Source organism: Drosophila bipectinata, chromosome 3L (assembly GCF_030179905.1).
Source record: "Drosophila bipectinata strain 14024-0381.07 chromosome 3L, DbipHiC1v2, whole genome shotgun sequence".
Classification (NCBI taxonomy): Eukaryota; Metazoa; Arthropoda; class Insecta; order Diptera; family Drosophilidae; genus Drosophila; species Drosophila bipectinata.
This window is the reverse complement of record NC_091738.1, coordinates 4,988,905-5,013,628: the sequence shown is the minus strand read 5'-3', so window position 1 is coordinate 5,013,628 and position 24,724 is coordinate 4,988,905. Positions and strand designations below refer to the sequence as shown.

At 42.4% G+C, this 24,724-nt stretch overlaps 5 protein-coding genes across 15 annotated transcripts; 3 read left to right on the top strand and 2 right to left on the bottom strand.

Annotated features, from left to right (window-relative positions):
• The first annotated feature begins 131 nt into the window (after positions 1-131).
• On the top strand, positions 132-1,540 carry LOC108127787 (uncharacterized). The gene has a single exon (XM_017245077.3). The coding sequence runs from the start codon at positions 351-353 to the stop codon at positions 1,356-1,358; it is 1,008 nt and encodes a 335-aa protein (XP_017100566.2). The 5' UTR covers positions 132-350; the 3' UTR covers positions 1,359-1,540.
• Positions 1,374-2,901, bottom strand: Tmem43 (Transmembrane protein 43). Its single transcript, XM_017245076.3, has 3 exons — positions 2,414-2,901; positions 1,758-2,350; positions 1,374-1,696 (listed from the first exon to the last, which is right to left on the bottom strand). Exons 1-3 carry the CDS (start codon positions 2,830-2,832, stop codon positions 1,485-1,487), a joined length of 1,224 nt encoding a protein of 407 aa, XP_017100565.2. The 5' UTR covers positions 2,833-2,901; the 3' UTR covers positions 1,374-1,484.
• On the top strand, positions 2,882-4,801 carry LOC138926269 (uncharacterized). Its single transcript, XM_070279893.1, has 2 exons — positions 2,882-3,002; positions 3,061-4,801. Exon 2 carries the CDS (start codon positions 3,137-3,139, stop codon positions 4,631-4,633), a length of 1,497 nt encoding a protein of 498 aa, XP_070135994.1. The 5' UTR covers positions 2,882-3,002; positions 3,061-3,136; the 3' UTR covers positions 4,634-4,801.
• Positions 4,802-6,408: 1,607 nt separating this feature from the next.
• On the bottom strand, positions 6,409-16,107 carry syd (JNK-interacting protein syd). Of its 11 annotated transcripts, XR_011442633.1 has the most exons (17): positions 15,361-16,107; positions 13,984-14,004; positions 13,163-13,399; positions 12,952-13,107; positions 12,490-12,892; positions 12,226-12,330; positions 11,965-12,000; positions 11,454-11,471; positions 10,947-11,004; positions 10,696-10,874; positions 10,417-10,639; positions 8,756-10,351; positions 8,475-8,695; positions 8,217-8,417; positions 8,045-8,105; positions 7,764-7,865; positions 6,409-7,244 (listed from the first exon to the last, which is right to left on the bottom strand). XR_011442633.1 is itself a non-coding variant. In XM_017244963.3 (16 exons), exons 1-16 carry the CDS (start codon positions 15,460-15,462, stop codon positions 7,241-7,243), a joined length of 3,621 nt encoding a protein of 1,206 aa, XP_017100452.2. In that variant the 5' UTR covers positions 15,463-16,107; the 3' UTR covers positions 6,409-7,240. The 11 variants fall into 11 exon arrangements, 8 of the variants coding, with proteins under 8 accessions (XP_017100452.2, XP_017100449.2, XP_017100450.2 ...); XR_011442634.1 differs by lacking the exon at positions 13,984-14,004; XM_017244963.3 differs by lacking the exon at positions 7,764-7,865.
• Positions 16,108-16,199: 92 nt separating this feature from the next.
• Positions 16,200-17,003, top strand: Srp9 (signal recognition particle 9). The gene is made up of 2 exons (XM_017244714.2): positions 16,200-16,424; positions 16,482-17,003. The coding sequence occupies exons 1-2, from the start codon at positions 16,284-16,286 to the stop codon at positions 16,572-16,574; spliced, it is 234 nt and encodes a 77-aa protein (XP_017100203.2). The 5' UTR covers positions 16,200-16,283; the 3' UTR covers positions 16,575-17,003.
• The last annotated feature ends 7,721 nt before the right edge of the window (positions 17,004-24,724 follow it).

The window sequence follows — 24,724 nt, the reverse complement described above, 5'->3', positions numbered from 1 at the left end:
ATTAATAATTTAGTTTTGGTGGTTTTATTTTAAAATAAAGATTATCACAAAAAATACCATTGAAAATTTAATACTGCTTTTAGAGATAACACTTTATTAGGGATGGAACTTGTCAGAGATGACACTTCAACTTGTTGCTGTATATATATATATATATGCATAATGACATTACGTCAATATGGCAAACAATCTGTCAAACGGGCAATTACAACAACAAGAGGTCCAAATTGACAGTTGGTCAATAAAATCGCAGTGGAAGAGCTTGCTGGTTACCTAAGGACTTTGTTTTAGAAGCCTGCGTTGAGGTGCTCGTTGGCCAGCTTGGAATTTTGAGCCAGGACCACCAGAAGATGCTACCCCAGCCGCCTCCTCACGGCCTGAAGGTGATGTCTGGGGCTGAGGAGAACCGTCACTATTTGCGCGCCTTTATACAGACGTATCGGGATCTTCCCGTGCTGTGGGACACATCGTTACGGGATTACACCAATCGGGAGAAGCGGGCAGAGGCGTACCTCCGACTGGTACCCATTTACCATTATCTCAAGCGCGATGCCACCGTGGAGGATGTGAAAAAGAAGATCAACACTTTGCGAACAAACTACAGAAAGGAGCTGAAAGTAGTGGAGAGTGCCATGCGGGCGGGCAGCCTCCACAGTCCCAGGTGCTGGACCTTCCAGGAGCTCGACTTTCTGCGCAATTCGGAAAAGTTTCTGGCCGTCAATCCCGCCTTCAAAAACGAGCCCTCCTTTGCATTCAACGAGGCCAGCAGTTGCACCACCGCCTTTCTGGAGGGTTGTAACGGTGTTGGCGCCAGTTCCCTACATTACTCTGCAAGGGGAGCGGGTGGCCAAACACCCAACATTTCGGAGATGTTTCATAAATCGTTTGGACCGCCGCCCCCTCAGCCACCGCCATCGACTGGCGCTCCAGGAGATTATGTTGTCAACAAGCGCTCTAGACAAACCCCGCCTGGAGCCGTTCCAGGAACAGGTACGGGACCGGCAGCCACTAATCACAACACCGATGATCTACTTAACATAGCCTGCGAATATCTAAACGGAACCTATCCCGAAGAGGAGTCCATCGCCAGGACGTGGACGCATAAGCTGAAGCGGCTGCCACGCGAACAACGGCTTCTTGCCGAGCGGTTCATAAACGAAATTCTGTTTGAGGCCGAGTCCAACAACCTGCATCGCGGCTCCGTCCAAATCAATAACAGCTTCGAGCCCTATGTCCGCTACGAAGAGCCTCCCAGTGGGCACGAAGAGCAGGACAAATCCCAGAGCCCCAGCGTGCATACTTCCTCATCCAGTGAGTCGAAACCGAATGTGGCACCTCCCAGCACTTCCACCTTCTAGACGTAAGTTATCGACTAAGTGTTACTAAGTTTTATTGGCCGGGGCGTTGGGCGTTTTGTGTGTGCGCCACACTAAACATAAAGACGAAATAAATAAACCTGTAAATAGGATGAAGATGTTGAGGGGTCAGTCCAGGCGATGGTAGGCGAATAGATTGCGGGTGAACCAAACATAGGGGGAGGCGCCGGCCAAAAGGAGACAGGCGCCTATCACAGGACGATGTAAAATCCAGGCCACTGCCGCGAGGGTCAGGGCCAACGAAAAGGCGATAAGGAGATTGCCCGTCACCGGGAACTGTGGATCCGGGGCCAAAGCTATCAGCAGCGGAACACGAAGGACTAAAACAAAAAAACACAATTATATGGGAGTTCTCCAAAAGTATGCCATCTTAAGACTTACACAGAACACGGAGAATTTTGGTATTGCAAGTGACGCCGAAGAAGATGAGCAGCCATCCAATGAAACGGCACCACCAGGTTTGCAACACCTGCGCGCGTGCCTCCAGTCGGAATACCTCATGAACACTTAATCCACCTGGATAGACCAGTAGCACGGGGACACCGCGAGAGGTTACATAGGGCTCGATTTTGTTACCCACCAACTTGCCCACCACGCTGTACGTCTCGCCCTCCATGCCCGCGAAGCTGAAGAGCAGGCGCAAATCCCCCACCTCAGGATTGAACACATCGTTGGTATGGTAGTATATGCCGAGGTGTAGCTTAACGCTACTGTCCTCCGGCCGAATATCCGAGGTAAGCTCCTGATACACTCCAAACTTATCCTTGACTTCGGCTCCAAGTTCATAGCGCCCGATGTAAACGGCATCGGCCACTTGCACATGGCTCTCTATGGGAAAGTGTGTGGGGTTCTTGTGCCCGTGTGGGTTGTAGAAGCTGCGCGAATCCACGATCTTATCCCGCCACTCCCGTGTGTAGTAGTAGGTGCGTGAGTCCGACTGTGTGGATCCCACGCTCTCGCCGAAGTTGTGTTCTCTGCGTAGTTAAAGGGATAAGAATATCAAAGCATTGTCATCGCTATAATAGTTTACTACTTACACTGTCTCCTCCACCCACTGGTACATTTGAACTTTTCGGCGAAGCTTAACTGCCAGCAACTGAATATTGTAGTCCGGCTCGGTCAGCGGTTCACCCACCAAGATGGGACCGGACAGGTGAACGATCCTGCCATCTAGACCAACTTCCAGCTCCTCCTCTGTGAATCGAACCGAGAAGATGTCGGAGTGCGCCTCATCCAGAGCCATCATGTTGTGCACCGCTTGACCTTCATTGATGTAGAGAACCGCGCTCCCAGCGACGAAGAGGATCAGCCCGAACAAGGATATGAGCCAGTGGGCGCGTAAGGTTTCACTCAAAGTGGCCATGGGTTTGGATGCGGTTTGGCGGACAAAGCAATATCCATTTGATTTGAAGCGTAATGACAGGAATTTAAGCAGCTGATGGTGCAGTGTGACCATTAGGCGCCGAAGAAACCAGGCGTTAGGAAGAGGACTTCCCCAAAATAATCGATAACACAAAGGCAATATGACCTTAAACACCCAAAAAAACGTAAACATTGTTTTGGCTAACAAAATAAGACTAAAGATAAGAGAATAACTAGATAATTGGACATTTTGGTCACCATTCCGTAAGAATAAGCTAATTCTACTTCTTACACGTTGATTTTATCCTTACTATTTTCTTAGGCCGCCAGCAATACGATGAACGTGTGAGCCTTTTACTTTCAAAACCTACATATAGTTGCTTTAAAAAACAAAAACCATGAACCAACATAGATCTGAATACGGAGGAAGGTCCAGAGACCCTTACAGAACCAATCTCTATGAAAGGCGAGAACGACATGATCATGACCAGGACTTTCAATCGTCCAATTCGCCCTCGTGGTCAGCGTCAGGAAGAGATCTTCCCGATAATGGCACACGATACGATTCTAGCCGTTCCCCAACAACTAGGAAGTTTGGCTATCGAGACAAAAGAAAGGCTTGTCATATTCTCGACATGGCTTTAACAGCAGAATACATTACCCCAAAACAAAACGATGAAATCCGATGGGCACAAATGGTACTTCCTAACTATCAGCCCCCAAGAGCCAAATCGAGGAAAGCTAAAAATCAGGTTGAAAACAATAGGTCTAAGCCCTATACTAAGCATCACATGCCTCTGGACGAGCATCGTTATATAGACGAGCACCAGCATGAGGATTACCACTATCAAGACGAGCCTACCTCTCAGGACCAGCAGGAATGGCAGGACCAGAACTATCATCAAGATGATTACATTTCTCAGGACGAGTACAATGGTACTGGTGGCGAAGGCCACGATGAACGCTTCTCTCACTACGAGTACCACTCTCAGGACGAGCACCGATGGCAGGACAAGCTCCACCCTCAGGAGGAACACTTCTCTGTGGATGAGCATTACTCTCAGGGCGAGCTCCGCTCTCAGAAGGAACACTACTCGGAAGACGAGCACCAATCAAATGATCAGCAACACTCCCAGAATGACTATAACACCTCCAATACCGACCCAAGCCCAAGCCCCAAGTCAATTCCGAATGGGGGTAATAAGGTTATAATTGGCGTCCTCGATAGGGCAGTCAGTGGCGGGTTTATCTCACGCGAAAAGTGGAATATTGTCGAAGGGGAGCTTCAGGACAGTTTCCTGGGTCACTTGGAAAGATTTGGCGGACCCCCTCCGGTATGCTGGGACGGAGGCTGGCATCAAGGTCGTGTAAAATTGATCGCTTGTCAGGATGCAAGATCCTCTTATATGTTGAAGGAGGCCGTTGAAGCTCTTGGGGAAGTCTATGAAGGCGCCCAGCTAGAGGCGGTGGACATAGATCAGATTCCATTTGTGCCAAGGGCCAACATTTGGGTTTCAGCCAAACCAGCAGAACCAGAAAATATACTCAAGATGCTACAGGTGTGTAATCCAAAGATACCAATGGCGGATTGGAAAGTGACCCGCGTATCCGACCCTGATGGAAACTCCAGGAATATTTCAGTCACTCTCAACGAAAAGTCGCTGGGTGCTCTGAAGAAAGTCAATGGATTACTTCAGTACGGTTGCCGCCAAGTATCCGTAAAGATCTACAAAAGTGATACCAAAAAGGGCACAGTTGCGACGAAGCTGGTGCCAAGCTTTGTGGACTTCGAAAAAGTGGAGGAAGATATTGAATACTATCCGGAACAACCTTCAGAAAAGACCTATCAAGGCTTCGAGTCAGATTATAAAGATCAGAGACGCCGTGAGTGGTAAACAGCCACTAATGGCTGTTTTGTGTTGAAAAAAATTAATTTTAAAATTAATAAAATTTTTAAATAAACTTGTACTGTTCTGATGTACTATTATACTTTCTTATGAAAGTATTTGTTTCAAGGGGAGCTACGAAAAAATTACAATTTAAGCTACAAAGCGTGTAAATAGCATTAAATAATATGATATAGTTATAATATAGATATAACATGCTCATATTTTATTTTCTTTTTTAGTATTTTGTTGGGCTAACATATTATTTTTTAGGGGATTTTGGTTGGGCTTTTATTTTATGAACTGAATTCGGGGGAAGAACACAAAGTTTCGTCGTCATTCTGTGTCACTGACTGGGAACAGTTTTTATCAGCAGTTCTTGGAAAAAGTAGTACAGTAACCCTGGAGGTATATATGGGCCCGAACCTCAATCAATAACACAATAGCGACCTGCACTTCTAAAGCTTGTTCTACCATGGAGATTGCAATTCTTAAAACTTCCTTAAATGCTAGGTTGAGGCTAAAGCTACAACAAGATAATGCAAGACACCTCAAAGGATTGAAGAGAAGGGAACAACAGCTCCTGATACGCCTAAGGGAAATGGATATCTCCGCTTCGTTGGAAATGAAACAAATGGAGGTGGATATGAAGAAAATGGAGCTGCAAGCTGAAGAAAAGTGGCAAAAACATGAGTTAGGCTTAAAATATAAAACTAATTAAATTCCTAAAAGTATAACTCTAAAGTATGAATCTCCATTTAATTCAATATATAAAATGATAAGATAAGATCAAAGATAATAAAGAAAACAGTTGCCTTATCGAGTGAATCATTTTTAAAACGGGTATATATTGGGGTTCAAAGAAACTTCTTTCAACAGTATTGCAGGTACCTACTTATCGAAAGACATGGAATTCGTAGAGATCATGAAGCTTGAAAAAACTCAAAAACAAGAGATGGTTAGAGGTGTCATAATGATTATAAATAATAGTAAAATAGAATTACAAGAAAGCATAGAGAGAATCAACAGAGAAATGGAAGAAATGGACCATAAGCTGCAGGAACGGCTCCAGGGAATGGAAGAAAAAGCCGGTTACCAGATGAGGAACATGGACTTGGACATGCAATTAATGGAACTGAAGGCCCAAAAGGAGTTGCGAGACTACGAGTTAAGTTTGAAAACATTAAAAAGTGTCTAAGAAGAGCTTAGTCAAAAAATAAATACAAATAAAAACATGTGAATCCACTAAAAAGAATTGTTTTTTTTAAATGATTCATCCCAAACCTATAGCATTTTTTCAGTTATACATATAGCTTATCTAAGGTGGGAACACTTTTTTTATCAACTTTCAAAAATGCTATATATTGGCGTGCAATGCAACCTTTTTCATCAATATTGCAACGACCTGCCTTTCGAAAGGAACCTAAAGTCATGTTGCTTACATCAGGAAGAAATCTAAAAGAGACTATAGCCGCTTCTGATCGTGAATCTTCGAGGCGTTTAGAAGAACAGAAAAGAGAGCAGCAACAGGAAATAGAAGCAAAAAAAAGGGATGAAAATCGGAGAATTTCTGAAAAGGAACAGGAAATTAAAAAACTAAAGGAGCTAAAACAAAAGGAGGTGGAAATCAAGAAAAGGGAACTCGATGCGGAAGTAGAGAGGAAAATTAATGAGATAAATTTAAGGTATAATGTTAACCAAAATAGTGAATAAATAAATTCGAAATAAATATATGAGAGTGAAGTTCATATATAGAGCTTTCAAATCATACAAAAATATCAGAGTTTTGGTCAGTTTACTAATCAGATTTATTACTAAAACATAGGCTTACTAACAAATGAATAACAATCAAGGTTAAGGCATGAACTCTTTGAACTAAAAATTAAAATTATTTAACAAAGTATCTAAACATAAATTGCGTTTTAATTTAACACAAAAAAAAAATTAAACATAATTATTGATAAAAATGATGATTCTACTATATATTTGGACAAAGAATCACGCAGAAATTCCCTCGAAAAAGCGCACTTTTCCGTATCATGTTCAGATATATATATATATATATTTTTTAAATTTATATGTGGTGTTTTTGTGTAAAATATATATAACTTGCTGCCAGCTAAGCGCATAAAATTTACAAATTTAAATCTTACTTCATGTTATTTTTAATGTATATATATTTCTTGAAATATTTTTGCCGGCTATCACGGATAAATAACTTTGTAGTTTAATTTATTTTTTTTTTTTAATTTTTTTTTTGGTTTAATTGAAGCAATGTAAAACAATTGGGGATACCAGGCGGCTTAAATATGAAAATTTGTTTAACTAAATTATAAAATAGAACCAATGGATTTAGTCATTGTGGTAGTTCTTGTTGTTTTAAGGTATGTTAGATAAATACTAAGTTTAAGGTAATCCTTTCGCTAGCCTGCAGGTGTACATGTATGTATATGTATTTGCTTTCATATATATATCTGCTATAAATATTCATTTGCACTTAAGCCGAATAATCGGTTCTAACGTTGACTAACATGCCACACAATCAAGTAACTCTTGTCGCCCCGATTTTCGATCGTTTGATTTGGTTCCAGTTGGATACTGTTCTCCATATCGTTATCATCTGTAAGAAAGGATAATAAAGATTACAAGTATGTTATCAAACAAAGGGGAAGAACACGAATTAAAAATAGTCGATGAGTTAGTGCTGCGATGACAAGAAAAAAACTACAGGGTATTTTTCGATCATATTGAGATATATTACAGGGCACAGGGTAGTTGGGAAGTCCTGGGATTTTCTTTTATTATTTTTATGATTTAGTAAGCAAGTGTAGTATTAAACAAAATCAAATAAATAAATAATGTTAAGGGCAAATAACTAAAAAAATATATAATTTTTTGTATATACAGATTTCCAAACCCTGATACTTAGTGTTTAGGGACAAAGGACACGGTACACCATGAAGACTTTGTGCGGCTTGAAATTGTGATTTGTGCTTAGACACTACACGGAATGAGTTAAGATCCGCATCCGCAAAACCGAATAGTAATTGGTACTGGTTTGCAGTCTTTTGGATAAAGGCGGTAATATATTGGTGCCGATAGAAACAAGAAATAAATTATAAATGGGACTTGCTTAAACCTTTTTAGGAGCTTAATTCAGTTTCAGTTCAGGTCACGTCTTTGACGCCATCCGATGTAGGAGTGGTAGGAGTGGTACACTTCCTGCTACAGATTGAAGGTTCTACAGGCGGGGCAGAAATCGCACAATTAACTCGCAAACATCAGAACATACAAAATCAATTTTTAGGACAATAACAAAACTAAGCATTCAAATTAAAAAAATATATAAAAACTTAAAATGCAAAAGCGGAAAAAAGGTAAACGAAAATAAAACGAAATAAAAATCAAACCAAAGCTTACGTATCGACTTTCCAAACTATCAAGTGCGCTGCATTATCGCTAGCATCGTACTTATCATTTCCTGCAGATGGGATGGAATATGGAATGGTTATACACTCAGGCACTCAGGTACTGACTCAGAGCTTTGCCACCGGCTCTGGCAGTAGCTCGGTGTGTCAACTGTTCCACTTACTTATGCGAAAATCGATGTAACCCTCGCCACCGCACATGACCAGCATATCGGGTCGCTTGTTGGTGAAGGTCAGTCCCCCATTAAGGTTCGGCTGCTGCAGCATCGGCACCGAAACAAAGAACTTGACGGCATCCCGATGACCATGGAAGGAGAGTTGAGCGTTGGCCATACAACACAGCGGCATCTGTCCATGGGGATCGGCTATGGAAGACAATACACTCATTAGAACAAGCTCGATAAGATTAACAACCGCCTTACATGATGACTTCTGCTGCACCTCAGCCAGTGGCACTGAGATGATCACCCCGTTGCTGGTGCCGATCCACAGCCTGTTGCAGGACACCATCAGAGCAGTGATGCGGACAAAGCTGAAGCCGAGCTTGCCGGTGCCGAGCATCTTGGACACATACGGCTCAATGTCAACGTCCTGCTTGTGCTCGAAGGTGTGGGTATTGTACAGCCGCAGCGTAGAGTCCAGTCTAGAAAATCATAGAACAAAATCAGTTAAAAGACTTTAATCGTAAGGGTTTAGTAATTACCTTATGGACACCCAGACTCCAGCCCCGGTGGCCGCCATTTGACGCACTTGGCTCTCCTTGCGCGGATGAGCGTCCAGCGAATGCACAATGTTGAGCGATACAGGGTCAACGATAAAGATCTTGTTGCGATGGGCCGCCCAAATGCGCTCGCCGGCCACACAGAGGCAACGTATCGAATGGTTGCGATCACCGAGCGTCACCAGGTGATAGCTATTCAGATCCCATTGGCCGTCTGTCTGGCGGCGGAACACGGCCAGCTGGGCATTGGCCAGCGCCACAACAACCCTCGCTTCCACATGCACAATCGCCAGGACAGCGTCCGGCAGCTGAACCTTGTGCAGGCACTCGTGCCACCTTCCCACGCTGCTGTGCACGTACAACCAACCGTCCTGGGCTCCCATCCACATGGTGGGTCCCACCGAGCTCATGGCAGGCTCCTCGCGCTCCTTGGTACCCAGAATGGGGTTCAGCGATTTTGTGGCAAACACTACACTGTTGCTATTGTTGTTGTTATTGGCCTGATTGACGCCATCGGCGGGCAGGCGTTGGGGAGCTCCAGGGAGGGCCTGGCGTATCTTGATGGCTTCCACATTGCCAAGAGGCTCCTCGGCATCGACGACTGGCATCTGCTCGTTGGACTTCTCGGTGGCTTCCTTGGCCTCTTCCTCCTCTTGCTGCTGCTTCTGTTCGTCCTCTGTCTTTGGTTTCACTCGCACAAACTCCACCTTGCCCAGGAGCTCTGGTCCTTCGCCCGGCCTCTGCAGCATCTCGCCCGCCTTGACCACCTCCGACTGCTCCAGCAGGGCGTAGTCGCTCTCCATTGCCCCCTGGACCGAGGCTATGCATAGCAGATGCGAGGAGCATATGGGAAAGGCGTCCAGCACGGTGGCCGACTGGTTGGCGTCCACCACACTGACGGTGCTGGCGGCATGGGTGCTCGTACAAATCCACACAAACGAGCTGAGCTGTGTCTCCGGCTCCAGGGTCTCCAAGCTGGCGCGTGCCATCTGCCTGTCCAGCGCCTCCACACTGTGCTCCGCCGTGGGGCTTGTGATCTCGGCTATCTTCAGCGTGGATTTCGGTGCATACGGTGAATTGGCAGGTATCAGGGATTGCCCGTCCTTGGTGAAGCCCCCGTGAAGATTCACGCCCGCGGCGCAGAACACCTTCATGTGGGGCGACGCTTCCGCCAGGGGATTACAGTAAACTGGGACCGGTACGCCGCCGGAATGCCGGCTGGGATTCGCCTCCTGATTGGCCTTGTTGATCGGCAAACTCCAGCCGTAGGCGTGCAGCCGGCCGTCCTCTTTCTGGACATGGGCGCGCAGTTGTCGATACTGCTCTCGACGACGTGCACTTATCCGTTCCGAGCCGCCCTCTTCGGCATAGTCCTTGGGCAGAATGAGGGCATTGGCCAGACCGGCACTGGCCGGGTGAACGGGTGGCTGGCCGCTGGTTAGGGTAAGGCGATTGTCGCCTCCTCCACCTCGACTGGGAGATCCATGGCTATGGGCAGGGCTTCCTCCGCCGGTGTGACGAAACATTGGCCCCCCTCCGAGACCGTCCGCGACGCGTTCCGTCGGGCGGTTGGAGGGGCTGTTTGGGGAAAAGGTTACTCATTAATAAATACTCCTATCATTATTATATCCTTTGAAACTTACGTAAAAAGATTACTAAAGTACTTCCAAATGCTTTGCTTCGACTTCTTGTCCAAATTGTCAACAGTCCGGGTGGCTCGTAGAATTTCTGTGAGACGGACTGCCTCCTGGAGCTCCATCAGACGCTCCTTATACTGGTTACGCTCCATCAGCACCATGGCCATTTCCACGCGAGTGAAACGCTTGCGCTGCGCCAGTGGCACATCGTTCTCCTCTTGCTCGGTGCCTAGGAGAAGAAGGGTTAGGAGAGGAGTCTTGTAGAAATAGTAGGATTATACTCACTCTGCTGCTTGACCTGCTCCTTGGCCTTCTTCAGCTCATCCTCCAGCTCGCTGATGCGCTGCCGCAGCTTAGTCCTGGATTGCTGCATGGCATTCAGCTCCTCCCGCACAATCTCTATCTCACCCGTCAGCTCATCCACTTTGACAATTAAATCGTCCTTGACAATATTGAGGGCGTTTCTAGTGGATGGGAGGAATAAGATTACAAGATTTCTGCTAATTGATTTCCCATTTGGGATATTGGATACTTACTTGGTGGCCAGCAGCTCATTGTTCTCCATGATGAGATTCTCAACCTCCTTGCCCATGCCTGGAAAATGATTGAAGGCTCAGTTAGGAAGGGATTTTGGAAATTTTAATTACAAAACAAGTGTGAAAAGTGTTAAGGACATGCAATCGAAACTCATATAGGTGTTAGTTCGATGAGAGATGTGTGCAATTTAATTAAAATAATAACTAAATATAGTATGAAAAGCTTACTAGCAAGCAAAACTACCAAAACCTTTCAAAAATCATAGAGAAAATGGAAAACAAAAATCAAAGATGGAAAATGACTAAACTAAAACCAAATGAAAATGGAAAACTCATTCAGAAAATGCCCTGACACCAAAATTTAAAGAATTGGAAATGCCAGGCGATTGGAAGGATAACTTACGATGGCGAAAGGATCAGAGAGAAAATAACTACGATTACATCCTACGGTTAGGAGCTACTATATCTCTACTTATGGAGGATGTTTGTAGCGCACTTTAAACTTACCGAAATAGTTGTCGTTAGCTTCAAATACAATATTGTATTGTCGATTTGGTTTTGTGATTTTTTAAAATAGGGAAATAGTTGTGGGATTTAAACGAAATGGTTGGGATTTTGGACAAGTAGAATTCGGCATAAAAGAAAGAGAAATTTGATTAGCGGTCAATGGTATAAGATTTTATTATATATTTTGTATCTAAATTTTGATATTTGATATCTATTTTGCTTTTCAGCTGTCTGACACATACTTTCGAGCTTAAATAATTTCCAACAATTATCACAAAAAAAGGAGAAACACACACAAAATACGCAACTAGTTAAGATCCTTATAGACAATAGTAATATCTTTGATTTTTTCAGTCGATTCTGGCATGATATTTGATGTATTTACAGGTTATATAGATGAATCCATATATGTAGGAATTATATGGTGTTTGTGGCTGAGTTTCTTGTAATTGTCTTGGCTGTGGTTGCTGCTGCGATTGATGGTCTTGAGTGGGGGTTGAGTGGTACCTACCTGAGGACGCGTACTCTCCGGGATGTACCCAGCTGCCTAAAGTGTGTAGCAAGGTTGAAGGTGCACGGTAGAAGCAAAATAAAAGGAAGAAAAAAGGATATTGGCATTCAGTATAGGTTTTATGAGTTAGTTTCTCTGTAAACAGGACATCCTGTAACTCCTCAAAAAAAGCTAAAGTTACAGTAAGTCCTAGTCCCTATTAAGCAACATTTAGGGTGCAGTTTGGAAGAGCCTCTCTCCCTCTTATATTCCCAGTCTCACCTGTCACAATCTCATTCTCCTCACTCTCCTCATTGTCCTGGAAGGACAGCTCCTGATAGAGATTGTTGTCCGACCTCTGCTCCTTCTTGGTGGTCGATCGACCAACTGGGAATGGGGTTTTTGGATTGGGATGTGGCGGAGTGTCGGTGTTGGATTTAGTCGAGTTAACACAAAAATCAAAAAAATAGAGAGAAGGAAACATTAGTACGGTGAGTGGATCAGTAAGAGGCAAAGAATTAATATCCAAAGGACCCTGGCACCTACCATTAGCGGGCACATTTGGCACAACAGGACTGTCGGGGCTCTGGGGCGAGGTGGCCTGATTTTGTTGCTGCAGCGCATCGGTGGCAGCTCCGCGCTCCACCGTCCCAGCCAGGCTGTCCAGCTCGTTCTGCAGCGATGGTGGTCCCGAGTCGTCCGACTGGCTGCCCACACTGCAGATGGTCTCGGTGTCCAGCATCACAGAGTTCTCCAGCGAGGCGAATCCATAGGAGACGGGACCCGAGCTTCTGGCAACTGGATTCAGTCGCGCTCGGCTCACTTCCATGCGATCGGAGGCGGTGCTCATTTGGGAGTGGGTGGAGCCCATCAGCATCTTGGTGCGCTCCATATAGTCCACATGGTTCTTGAACAGTTCCGTATACCGTTCATGCAGCTTGTTGTACTCCTGTTGGGTGGATGTGATTGATTATAGAGGTATTATGGTTGGATTGTAATAATTTTCACCTTTTTGAGGTCCGCTTCTCGCTCCTCCAGGCGGCTGGCATGCTCCAGACTGTTTTTGTGCTTCAACTCTAGCATTCGCACAATGCTCTCCACCGACTCCAGTCTGGTGGCTAGCTCCTTGTTCTCCTGCTCAGCCAGATCCTCGGCCTCCAGTAGCTAGTGATTATATATTTAATTAAAATGTGTTTTTTAAATAAAAAATAAGTATTACCTTCTGTTCGGACTGTTTTCGGGCACTCTTCTCCCGCTCATATTGTGTCACCAGCTGCTCGTTGTCCTCCCGAAGCAGCTCCACCTCCACGTCCTGCTCCTGATTGATGCGATAGGAGGCGTCCAGGCACTCCAGCACGTTCACCAACAGGGGCATCAGGTTCTTCACCACATCCTCGTCATACCGATTGATCATCCGTTCGAACTCCTGATAAATGCTCCCAGCCAGTTGTTGGACCTGCAAGAAGGCGTGGCACGATAGAAGAAGAAAGGCAAGTGCATGAGTTAACTGATTTTAAATTTTTATAGCAAAGGAACACAAGGTGCATTTGATTAGTAGAATAAATAGTCATATTTTTGATGAATTTATTTACAAATAAATATAATTATGGAAGCAGAAAGAGAGAAGGCTTCCATTTAATTGCCTAATTAACGTAATTGTGGTTTGCGGCCACGTTCTTATGAATGGAAAGCTCTTGAAATATGACCTAATGTGGAACCGACATGATATAGAGATATAAAGCCCACCCCTCCGCAATCGTAAGTCATGCATTCAGCTGGGAGGCTGGACTAGAATATATACAAAACCCCGCAGTATACAAAACCGAGAAAAAGGTTAAGGTTGACACCTTCTCGGCCTTAGGTTGTTAGTAAAGGAATTTCAGAACAAAAAACAAAAGCAGGGCGTGAAATGTGGTACTTAAGAGAATATTATAGTTAATAATATATCGTGCATTTAAGTATCAGAACAGAAAGATAGACAAACTAATAGAACAAATAGGATTTAAATGAACCAGAAACGAAAAATTTTGGATAACTCACGATGCTGACAACCTCTTCATTCTGAAATGGAAAGAAAAGAACAAAAACAAAGTGTAAAGGACACATAAAACAAAAGTTTTTATAATTTAAATTTAAATAAAAATTAGAAAACATAAAAATAGGTGAGATGAGTAGTGATTAATTAACAAGAAAATTAACATAAATGTGGCAACTAATGAAGAAATTATAATGTCCATGTGAAAACCCATAAGTGCACTTGTATTTTTATTTAAATAATTAAAATAAAATAATAAAAATAAGTAACATCTGTTGGATATATTTATAGCATTCCCCACTCCCTTCCTCTCTAAAAAAAAAAACCAAACCAAGGCTAGGCTTAGATACTTAAAAGGCCATACAGCCAAAGTCATGCTTAAGTATTCAAACATTTTTTTTTTTATTTTTTTTTGGCCCAGACTTGTTTCACAAATAGTTTCTTCTGTGGCCACTGTGGGCCAAGAAACACGTTTTCGAACTCATTACTCAATTAACAGGTAGCTTATCAGGGAAAACATGTGAGCTGGCGAGCGAGCGGGCCAACCTGATGAGCTCATTGGGAAGGGCAGGAAGTAAATCACACTTGTACTAGTAGGCCACTTAGTACCATGACTGACAGTGCTATAATTTGCATAGCCCGATTAAAGCTGGCGCGAAGCTGATAAAGTGCAAAATCAATCAGAGAATTGGGGTGAAAAAATAAAAATAAACCTGAGATTGCAAAGAGCAAAAGAATAACATTTATACACTTGAGGAAAATGTGATACTCTTGATATTCCAGAGCTAGCTATTCTCTGAAAAGGATTGCGTGAGTGGTCATAAAATATAGAAACCCACTGACTAACTTTATTGATTATTGGACCCCAGTTTTGTACTTCTCTTGGCACTCTTTCTCGGCTCTCTTCCTGCTTTTTTCCTATTTTTGGCTGCCACTCGAATGTCAATGACCAGAGGGCATCAGCTGATGACCAATAAACAATTGTTGGATGCGCTTTTTACATAAAAAATCAGAGCTTTAATGATAGGTATACAAGAGATATACAAATGTATGTAGAGCGAAAAGAAAGCCGGTTCTGCGATTGTATAGCATTTCCGCTTGGGACACTTTTATAGCCTCATTATCTCATGTTTGTGAGTTACTTTCTGCCCGCATATCTGGTCCTGGGGGTGTTAAGGAGGACCAGCCAAGAAAAAGATATGCTCCTTATCAGACCTGGGAGAAATGAGTCCACCCAGAATGATTCAGGGATGGATTATGAATCTTTATTCTTTGGAATTATGATGCATTTCTTAATTAAATATTAGTTTTTATTTTTAAATCTAAAAATATACAACAAGTAGAGTCACTTGTGGATCGTTGCCTGGCTGGCTGGCAATTACCTTCTCCGACATGACCATGTTGTTTTCCTCCGTCCCGTAAACGGTCTCCGCCCCAGACTGAGGCCCACCATTGTTGAGCAGGGTATCGTCGTTGTCCATCATGATGGACCTGGTACTGGGAAAACAGAGAGATCTTTCTCTGTCTCTTTAAATGGAATTTATTGTTTGGGTGTTTTTGGTGCTGGGGGTGGTGTGGGTGGGTGCACTTGACTGCTGTTTGGATCGGACGTCACGCGTTAACCGTTATGCAGGCAATTCCTTTTCAACCCCACAACAATAATGTTGCGAGGGAGCGACTGAGAGGGGTATAGGGAAACGTCACCCACACATACGCACTCTTTGCTCACACTTGATTTGTTTGTGGTCACTTGTATTTATAATTTCGCTGCACTCTAGTATATTGTTTATATTATAAATGAAACTTTTTGTTTCTGCGTGTCACTTTTAATTTGCGTTTTTCATTTTATTTCCCCCCCTCTAATGTTGTTGTTGTTGTTGGTTTAGCCTCGTCTCTGCTCTTCCCCTTCCAATAACGTTTACATTTCCTTGACTAGATATCATCGTTTTTCGCGACTTTCTCACGCTGCATTTCCCCGGATTTTGTTGCCCACGCCTCCGCGGCCATCCGATGCGTATGATTGAGCACTATTTTTAACGAGTCTATAGATTTTCACATTTTTTTTGCAATAAATATTGCAGTGAGCGAACGAAGAATGGGCGCAGTGTGGCTGTGTCAAGTTACTGGTATAATACCAAATCTACTTGTATCGATAGCTGACATAGACCTCAAATGTATCGATATTTATAATCGATTTAGTATTTTTTTAAGCTTCAGTCACTCTTTATCAACGTCACGCCGTCCCGTTGTTGTTGTTTTCATCCATTCCGTTTGCACTTGGATTTCTATTTCCCAAATATCCAAAATGGTTTTTGTGAAGAACTGGGAGGACTTTGAGATCGCCGCCGAGAACATGTACATGGCGAATCCTCAGAACTGCCGCTACACCATGAAATACGTGCACTCCAAAGGACACATACTGCTCAAAATGACGGACAACGTTAAGGTAAGGTTGCTGATTTCCTGGAGAAACATGCCTTAATCCACCTTTATCCACCCACAGTGCGTTCAGTACAAAGCCGAGAACATGCCGGACCTGAAGAAGATCGAGAAGATCACCAGTAACCTGGTGGGACACATGGCTTCCAAGGAGTAATCCCCAAAAAGCACCGAACAAATTTGGCCACGGCGGCACTTCTGTCCACAGCCAACAACAACACAACAGCAATGCGCATATGTAAATGAGACACAAGAGTTGTTGTTTCTTTGTTGGAACAGGTGGGAGCAGCCTGTGTGCCATCTTCACCCGCAATTGAGTTAGTTTTTAAGGGCGCCGCTGTCCCAGTTCGAATGTGGCGACCAGAGTAGTTGACTGTTTAAACGACATTTCGCCAATGTCGGCTCTGTGCACATTCCGAACACTTGCCGGTGGTTAAACTATATACAGTATGCACCAGTAGGGCGGCGGCGTGGAACAGTTCTTTGTAAAAGTTAACGATACAATTTTGTATTTATTGTAATGTCAATAGGGCCGAAAACATTTCCATGAAATGCAATTGAAATAAACAAAGGAAATTATGCAGAATCTATCTATCTTTTGTTTCTGCAAATCTAGTCATATTCTAGTTAAAATCCTAAACCATTATTGATTTAAAACCTTTCGAATTTCTTCTCCAATAATCACTTAAAGAGGTGTCCCAAAGAACTCTTAATTGTCTAACCATTAAAGCGATTAAACAGCCCAAGCAAACAGTTAACAAGCCACCTCAAGGAAGGAGATGCAACAGCGATGGGAACTGGAAATGGGCATAGGAATGGGATGTGATGCTGGCTGGCTCACTTAATAATCCAAGAGCAAATATTGGATATTTGCATATGAGGCACTCGAGTTTATTTGCCGCAGGAGATTGATGGATGGAACGGATGGCCACCGGATTGGATTGGTAGCCGGACAGAAGTGTTTGCAGAAGAATGCAGAATGGACTCCAGCTATGGCTTCTTCTTAGGAGGCAACTCAGTAGCCACTTCGGATTAAGATGCCAAGAAGCAAAGCGTTTGCTTGACCCAAAGAAGATCCGCTGGAGCGGACCTTTTGATCCCCAGGCCCGATACCGCCTGTGGGTCCTACAGTTGCAGCTCAAGCGGACTCCGTTCCCGACTTCAATTGAAGACACCGTCAGTTTCCGGCCCGACAAGCTCATTTGGCTTCTGTTTGGTGGCAGGTGGCAGTTGGATATCGATGGATCTGATGAATCTTCATGCTCATCTCCACATCGGATGTTTGTGTTTGCCCGGCTTGGGCTTTTTCAATGCCTATATTTTGCTTTACTCGATTTTTGTTGGGTTTTATTGACATTGCACATTGCAATCACAATCACTTTAGGCGGCTTAAGGCTTGGCATCATAGCTTTCATAGATGATCTTTTCCAGAAAGGGGATTTAAATTTTGTTTTAGGGGTTAGTACAACTATTTTAATTTTTAAAATTTAAACTGAGGAATCTGTTAAATACCTCCATTACAACATTGCAATATTCATTTATTTATAGTCCAATCAAAGAGTCATAAATTTCAAAGAAACCCCTACGAACCATAGTAATGGTTATCAGAGTCAACAAATCAAAAGACAGAGCCACAAAATGCAATCTGTATAACTTCTATATACTCCCCACGGACATACTTTTCTATATATATGTTTTAAACATTTCGAAAAATGATATATAAGTGGGTGAGTGTACGGGAGGGCTACTGGTATTGGAAAATGGGGGTCGTAAAAAAAAGGCATTGCAAGGCGGGAACGGTGGCAATAATTTCGATCTTTACAAGACGATAAAGCTGGTGGTTTAATTAGGCTCCTGCCATTCCCCCAAGCCACCATACCCTGGCCACCGCCACTGGAACTGGTGCGATAAACTTGACAAATAACATAAATACTTTTTATTGCGGGTGGTTGGTGGATGGTGGCTTGTGGGGTGGGTGATGTGTATGTGGGTCTGATTGGGGGTTCGGTCGGTGTCTCCACTCCTAAGACCTTCTCAAATAGACCTACTAGTATTACGCGGACCAGTGCCGTACGTGCTTTTTACGACACCCACTGTGGCGTCAATTATAAAGATATTTAAGTACAGTTAGCATGCAATTAGACGGTCCGAGTTTCTCGTATCGTCATGGTCGGACCGCCATTGGAAATCCCCACAGATTTAAAATATATAGAGGGTATCGGTCTGACGGGCCATATAACTAAGTCCTATTGATTGCCATAACTAGCCGGTCATATGACAATTAGTTGTAAATTAAGTCCATGGATTCCTTGCACAACCTAATCAAGGCACATGTGGAAGCTTTGCTTTGGTGATTGTAAGGAAGGTATTGATATCTTATATGAGACATCAATTAGTTGATTTTGAAAGACTTTAGTACAGGAAACAGAATACTTGATTTTGAATAAAAGTTCTTAGTTTAAGCTGACTAACTTGGCGCATTCCCTTTAATATTAGTCACTAAAGTCACAACTTGCTTTACTTTATAACTCGGTCAATACCTTGGGTCAATATAAAACTCATTAAAGGCAGGCATCATTGTCTCAGACCATCTCTTTTTGTCCCCCGAATACCTGGGCATCTGGAAACAACAAAGCGAAATCGAAATGCAAACCGACTAAAAGCCCCAAGGGGGCACACTCAGCCCTCACCCCTTCACCCCTTGGGCCCGCTCTATTGACTCAAAACGGTAGCCGCTCAACAGTGGCTAATGGTCATAATTAAACGTGGCTTATTTGCATAAATCAAGTGGTGAGTTATGTTCACCTGGACACCGACTTCGGAGCTCTGAGCTCTGAGGTGAGTGCCGCTGTTGAGGTGTAAGGTAAACTAAGGTTTGAAAAAAAAAACTCCAAAAGAAGCCGCTTCCTCTAAACTGTCAACCTTCCTTCCCAAAAAAAAAGTGACTAAGTCGGTTGCCTACCTCTCAAAATTCATGCGAAAAATATATAAATATTACTAATTACACATGATTTCATTATCAAATAGAGAACTTATTTTCCTTCCTGCCATAAAATATGACTTATTGTTACCGGAAGAACTTAACCTACGTCAATCGAGTTGGTAATTTTGAATGCATCACAACACTCATGATCCCAATACGTAATCAATGTTTTGGGGGTGACAGCATGTCTATTACGAACCTTACCTTCTAAACCTATATCAGTCTCAATATAATTGAATCAGTAAGAGTTAGGCAGAAATTTCGCCATGCAGGCAATGATGACAATATATATGGTCTAAATTGAGATACGGAAGCAATTGGCCACTCAACATTGTGGCCCAGAGATTTGTCATAGGCTCCTCCATATCAGTACCCTGCTTGAACCCACATAGTAGTACTAACTCCTCCACAAGTTCCACTTATCAGAGAACTAAAATCAAACAAAGAAGCGAGAGGGCTGAGGCCAAGTTGATGAGGCGATTTCAAAATTATTGATAAATGGCAATTGTTATTACTAATATACGATGGGCTTGGTAATGGCTTATTTATAAGGTTGGGTGCGAATAGGGTCTGTTTTCGGACTGGTAAATCAACGTCTATGATTAGAGCTTAATACATCTTGATAAGACTTTGGCAATAAAAACAGGGGTATGAGTTTAGGTTCCATATATTTGATAAATCAAAAATTCCACTGGAATCGATCGCAATTCGCACTCTCTTGGCAACTCTTCGGGTTCTCGTAATCCCTCAATTAAGTTGATTAACCCGCTAATCGAGAGATTTGATCCGTTCAAGTGGCAATTTCCTTGAGTCCTTGCGGGTCAGTTTTCCGCGTTTTGATTTGATTAAAGGGCAAATGATAGATTGGCTAATTTTTTTTGGTGTTTTTTAATTCAATCTTGATTTTTGATTATGGTGGGGTTATATGGTTTTCTTTCGAAAGATGTTGATATATAGTTTTATAGAAAAAACTATAGTGGTTTTTTGATAACCGGTTCTTCTCTGAGTGGAAGGAATTCTTGTTAAAAAAAACACTTGAAAGGATCTATATCAAATATATATTTAAATCATAATTAGTTCGTTACTTTTTAAAACAATTATCTCAGTTTCAAGCATTTTCAAATGTCTTCAAGCCACCTTTTTCAAGAATCCTCCGCAAAGTTCAAATCTCCGGCATCCGTTGGAATCACTTTAACCGCATCTGTGTTTACCCATTAGCGTTTTTCGGGCTGGCAGCTTAAAATGTTTACCCGGCTCGCCGACGAAGACGCTGATGATTTTGTGGCCAAGTGGACTTGGGTATGGGGATTGGTACTATTGGGGAGAGGTATCCAAGGTATACAATCGTATATTTTTCTTCATTTTTTTTCCAAATTTTTATTTACTTTTGAATTATTTTGGTTTTTTTTTGGCGAATGTGCGTAAGTAAGGTAGCAAAGATTAAGGGGGAAAAGGGGGCTTCGAGAGGAGATAAGGGTGGAGCAGACAATTGAAAGCTAGATGGCGCCACTGCGGCACTTTGTCGGCCATCATAAATTCATTGAAATTCCTTTTTAATGGAGATTAATATAAGCTTCGTAGTCGTCCCCGAGGCGCCTCCTCCAATAGATGACAATTTATTGACTTTGCTAAATGTTTTTGAAAAACTTTTGATATTTGCTTAGTTTTCATTTCGTTGTTATTTGCCATTTGGCCATGGAGAGCGGCTAATTAAGAACGTGGGAATGTCTAAGGGCAATCTTTTGTTTTCAGTGGGGCTACGTGACACTTGGGATGAGTAAATTGTTTTGGGAACTTGATCGGGGGTTTTTCTACATATTGCCATTATAAATATTAATTTGTTAAGTCTGGAATTCAATTAGAAAGGGTCCTCAGTTCTCAAGTGTTAAATATGAAATCATAATTTCCACCAGACGGTCTCAAGTTTCTTTGGCAGTCTATGGCTCCAATCACACCTCTCCAGATTATAGCCCCCAAACCCTTTTGAAGCATTTAAATAAAATTTACAATTGGCAGCCGAATTCGAATACGAATTCAAGTGATTTACAGCCCTCGACGGCCCAGACCTTTGCACTCCTGAGTTGTCATCTGGCCGGTAACCGGTAGCCGGGAATTTCGGGTTTCAGTTCTTTAATTGCCACACAAATCAACCTGGCTAAAATAAAACGATTAAGAAAAGGGTAACAAATCGAAAGAAAGAAAGAAATTTGAGTACAAAATTTGATATTCTGTCAACCGTTTATGGCCAAATCAATCAATTTCAATGCAATTTCAATTAGGCCAAGATAAGCGGACTCGAACCAATCCAATCAAATGGAGCAAATAGCCGTCTCCTATCTGGACTGGGACTGGGGCTGGGTGGACGGTGTGCGTGTGCTATAATAAACAATTTTAATATTTTTTAATTATGAAAACAAGTTGATTATATAAATTAAATCGCTGCCCCGTCACTGATTAGATTACGCCACTTCTTTCCAACTTCAATTCTTAACTTTTCGAGTGATGTGACGACCATTTAAACGGCTTTAAACAAATTTTTATAATTTTTCCATCTTCATAAATATCAGGGGGCAGACGTGGCACTGGGGGGAGGCCCGTGGAGCTGATAAGAGATTTTGAATTAATTGAAAATTGATTATTAGCGATATATGAGCGCAGAGATTAGAAAGAGTCCGAAATTGAAGGCAGCCTTTTGATAAGCGATTCTTTTCAATTTGTAGCTTCGAGGGGAACTCTTTCATAATTGAAAATTAATCCATCATAATAGACGTCAAAGGCGATTGAGTCCAGAAATTAAACTTTAACTCTGAAGGGTCTCTAAAACCCAAGCAACTTAAACTTGCCACATAAAAATTAAAAAAGAAATGGGTAAATGAAATATGAAACGATAAGCAGAGATAATAAATTATGTGGCGGTAAACAAAAACCCAGAAAAGGTAAAGTAAATAAACCAAAAACTGGAAAATATTTCTATATATATCAAAATGAATTGATATCATAAGAAGGATAAGGTCTCTCTCTCAAAAAAAGAAAAATAAACCGGGCTGGAGAAGCCGTCATTATCTGTCAATTGAATGCACTTAAGCAAACAATTACAAACTGCCAGGCAAATAGGAAAGTCACTCCTGGTCTGCCGTGTATCTTTGTATCTGTATCCGCGACTGTGCGCGAGTATCTGATCAAATACGGAATACAAATCAAAATGCGATTTTCGTGCGTCCTTCTTATCGGAAAGTGCACGTTTACCTTACGTTTCCAATCGTCTGGCGCTTCTCCGCACACACCATATACATATGTACACATATAGGTATGGAATATATTGGGAAGTATTCAAAAGGTTAAAAAACTTCGATGTCGCAACGGCAGCTAAATGTATCTCAAATGTGAGCAAACAAACAAAACCTCGCAACACATTCTACTCGCCTCACCTCTCCAACATCGACTTGGTTTGGTTTTCGGCTTGGCTGCGAAATTTGTTTACCCTGTGGCTAATGAGGCGCCCCAATGCAGATACAGATACAGAAGCTATATAGGCGGACATGCAGACAGCGAGTTTCTCAACAAAATTTCATTTTGAAGTAAAACGAGGAAGTAAACCAACTTAAGGTCGAAAAACTTGACAAAAATCTGAAAAATATTTTGTTGCTGGATTTTGATGCAGATGGATTGAGAATCGATCCAGAAATCGTTTAAGGTATTCCGCTTAAGAATCGGATGGAAATTGGCCAAGATATAGCCATCGCTGTGGGCCTTCCATGCATTTTCTCACTTTTTGAAGGGGACCCCCAGAAATTTGGACAAAAAATCTGAAAAATATTTTGCTGCTGGATTTTAATGCAGATTGACGGAGAATCGATCCAGAAATCGTTTAAGGTATTCCGCTTAAGAATCGGATGGAAATTGGCCAAGATATAGCTATCGCTGTGGGCCCCCTTGTCCTTCCAAGCATTTTTCCATATTTTTGAAGGGGACCCCCAGAAATTTGGACAAAAAATGTGAAAAATATTTTGCTGCTGGATTTTAATGCAGATTGGCGGAGAATCGATCCAGAAATCGTTTAAGGTATTCCGCTTAAGAATCGGATGGAAATTGGCCAAGATATAGCTATCGCTGTGGGCCCCCTTGTCCTTCCATGCATTTTCTCACTTTTTGAAGGGGACCCCCAGAAATTTGGACAAAAAATCTGAAAAATATTTTGCTGCTGGATTTTAATGCAGATTGACGGAGAATCGATCCAGAAATCGTTTAAGGTATTCCGCTTAAGAATCAAATAGAAATTGGCCAAGATATAGCTATCGCTGTGGGCCCCCTTGTCCTTCCAAGCATTTTTCCATATTTTTGAAGGGGACCCCCAGAAATTTGGACAAAAAATCTGAAAAATATTTTGCTGCTGGATTTTAATGCAGATTGACGGAGAATCGATCCAGAAATCGTTTAAGGTATTCCGCTTAAGAATCGGATGGAAATTGGCCAAGATATAGCTATCGCTGTGGGCCCCCTTGTCCTTCCATGCATTTTCTCACTTTTTGAAGGGGACCCCCAGAAATTTGGACAAAAAATCTGAAAAATATTTTGCTGCTGGATTTTAATGCAGATTGACGGAGAATCGATCCAGAAATCGTTTAAGGTATTCCGCTTAAGAATCAAATAGAAATTGGCCAAGATATAGCTATCGCTGTGGGCCCCCTTGTCCTTCCAAGCATTTTTCCATATTTTTGAAGGGGACCCCCAGAAATTTGGACAAAAAATCTGAAAAATATTTTGCTGCTGGATTTTAATGCAGATTGACGGAGAATCGATCCAGAAATCGTTTAAGGTATTCCGCTTAAGAATCGGATGGAAATTGGCCAAGATATAGCTATCGCTGTGGGCCCCCTTGTCCTCCCAAGCATTTTTCCATAATTTTTAAGGGGACCCCCAGAAATTTGGACAAAATATCTGAAAAATATTTTGCTGCTGGATTTTAATGCAGATTGACGGAGAATCGATCCAGAAATCGTTTAAGGTATTCCGCTTAAGAATCGGATGGAAATTGGCCAAGATATAGCTATCGCTGTGGGCCCCCTTGTCCTTCCATGCATTTTCTCACTTTTTGAAGGGGACCCCCAGAAATTTGGACAAAAAATCTGAAAAATATTTTGCTGCTGGATTTTAATGCAGATTGACGGAGAATCGATCCAGAAATCGTTTAAGGTATTCCGCTTAAGAATCAAATAGAAATTGGCCAAGATATAGCTATCGCTGTGGGCCCCCTTGTCCTTCCAAGCATTTTTCCATATTTTTGAAGGGGACCCCCAGAAATTTGGACAAAAAATCTGAAAAAT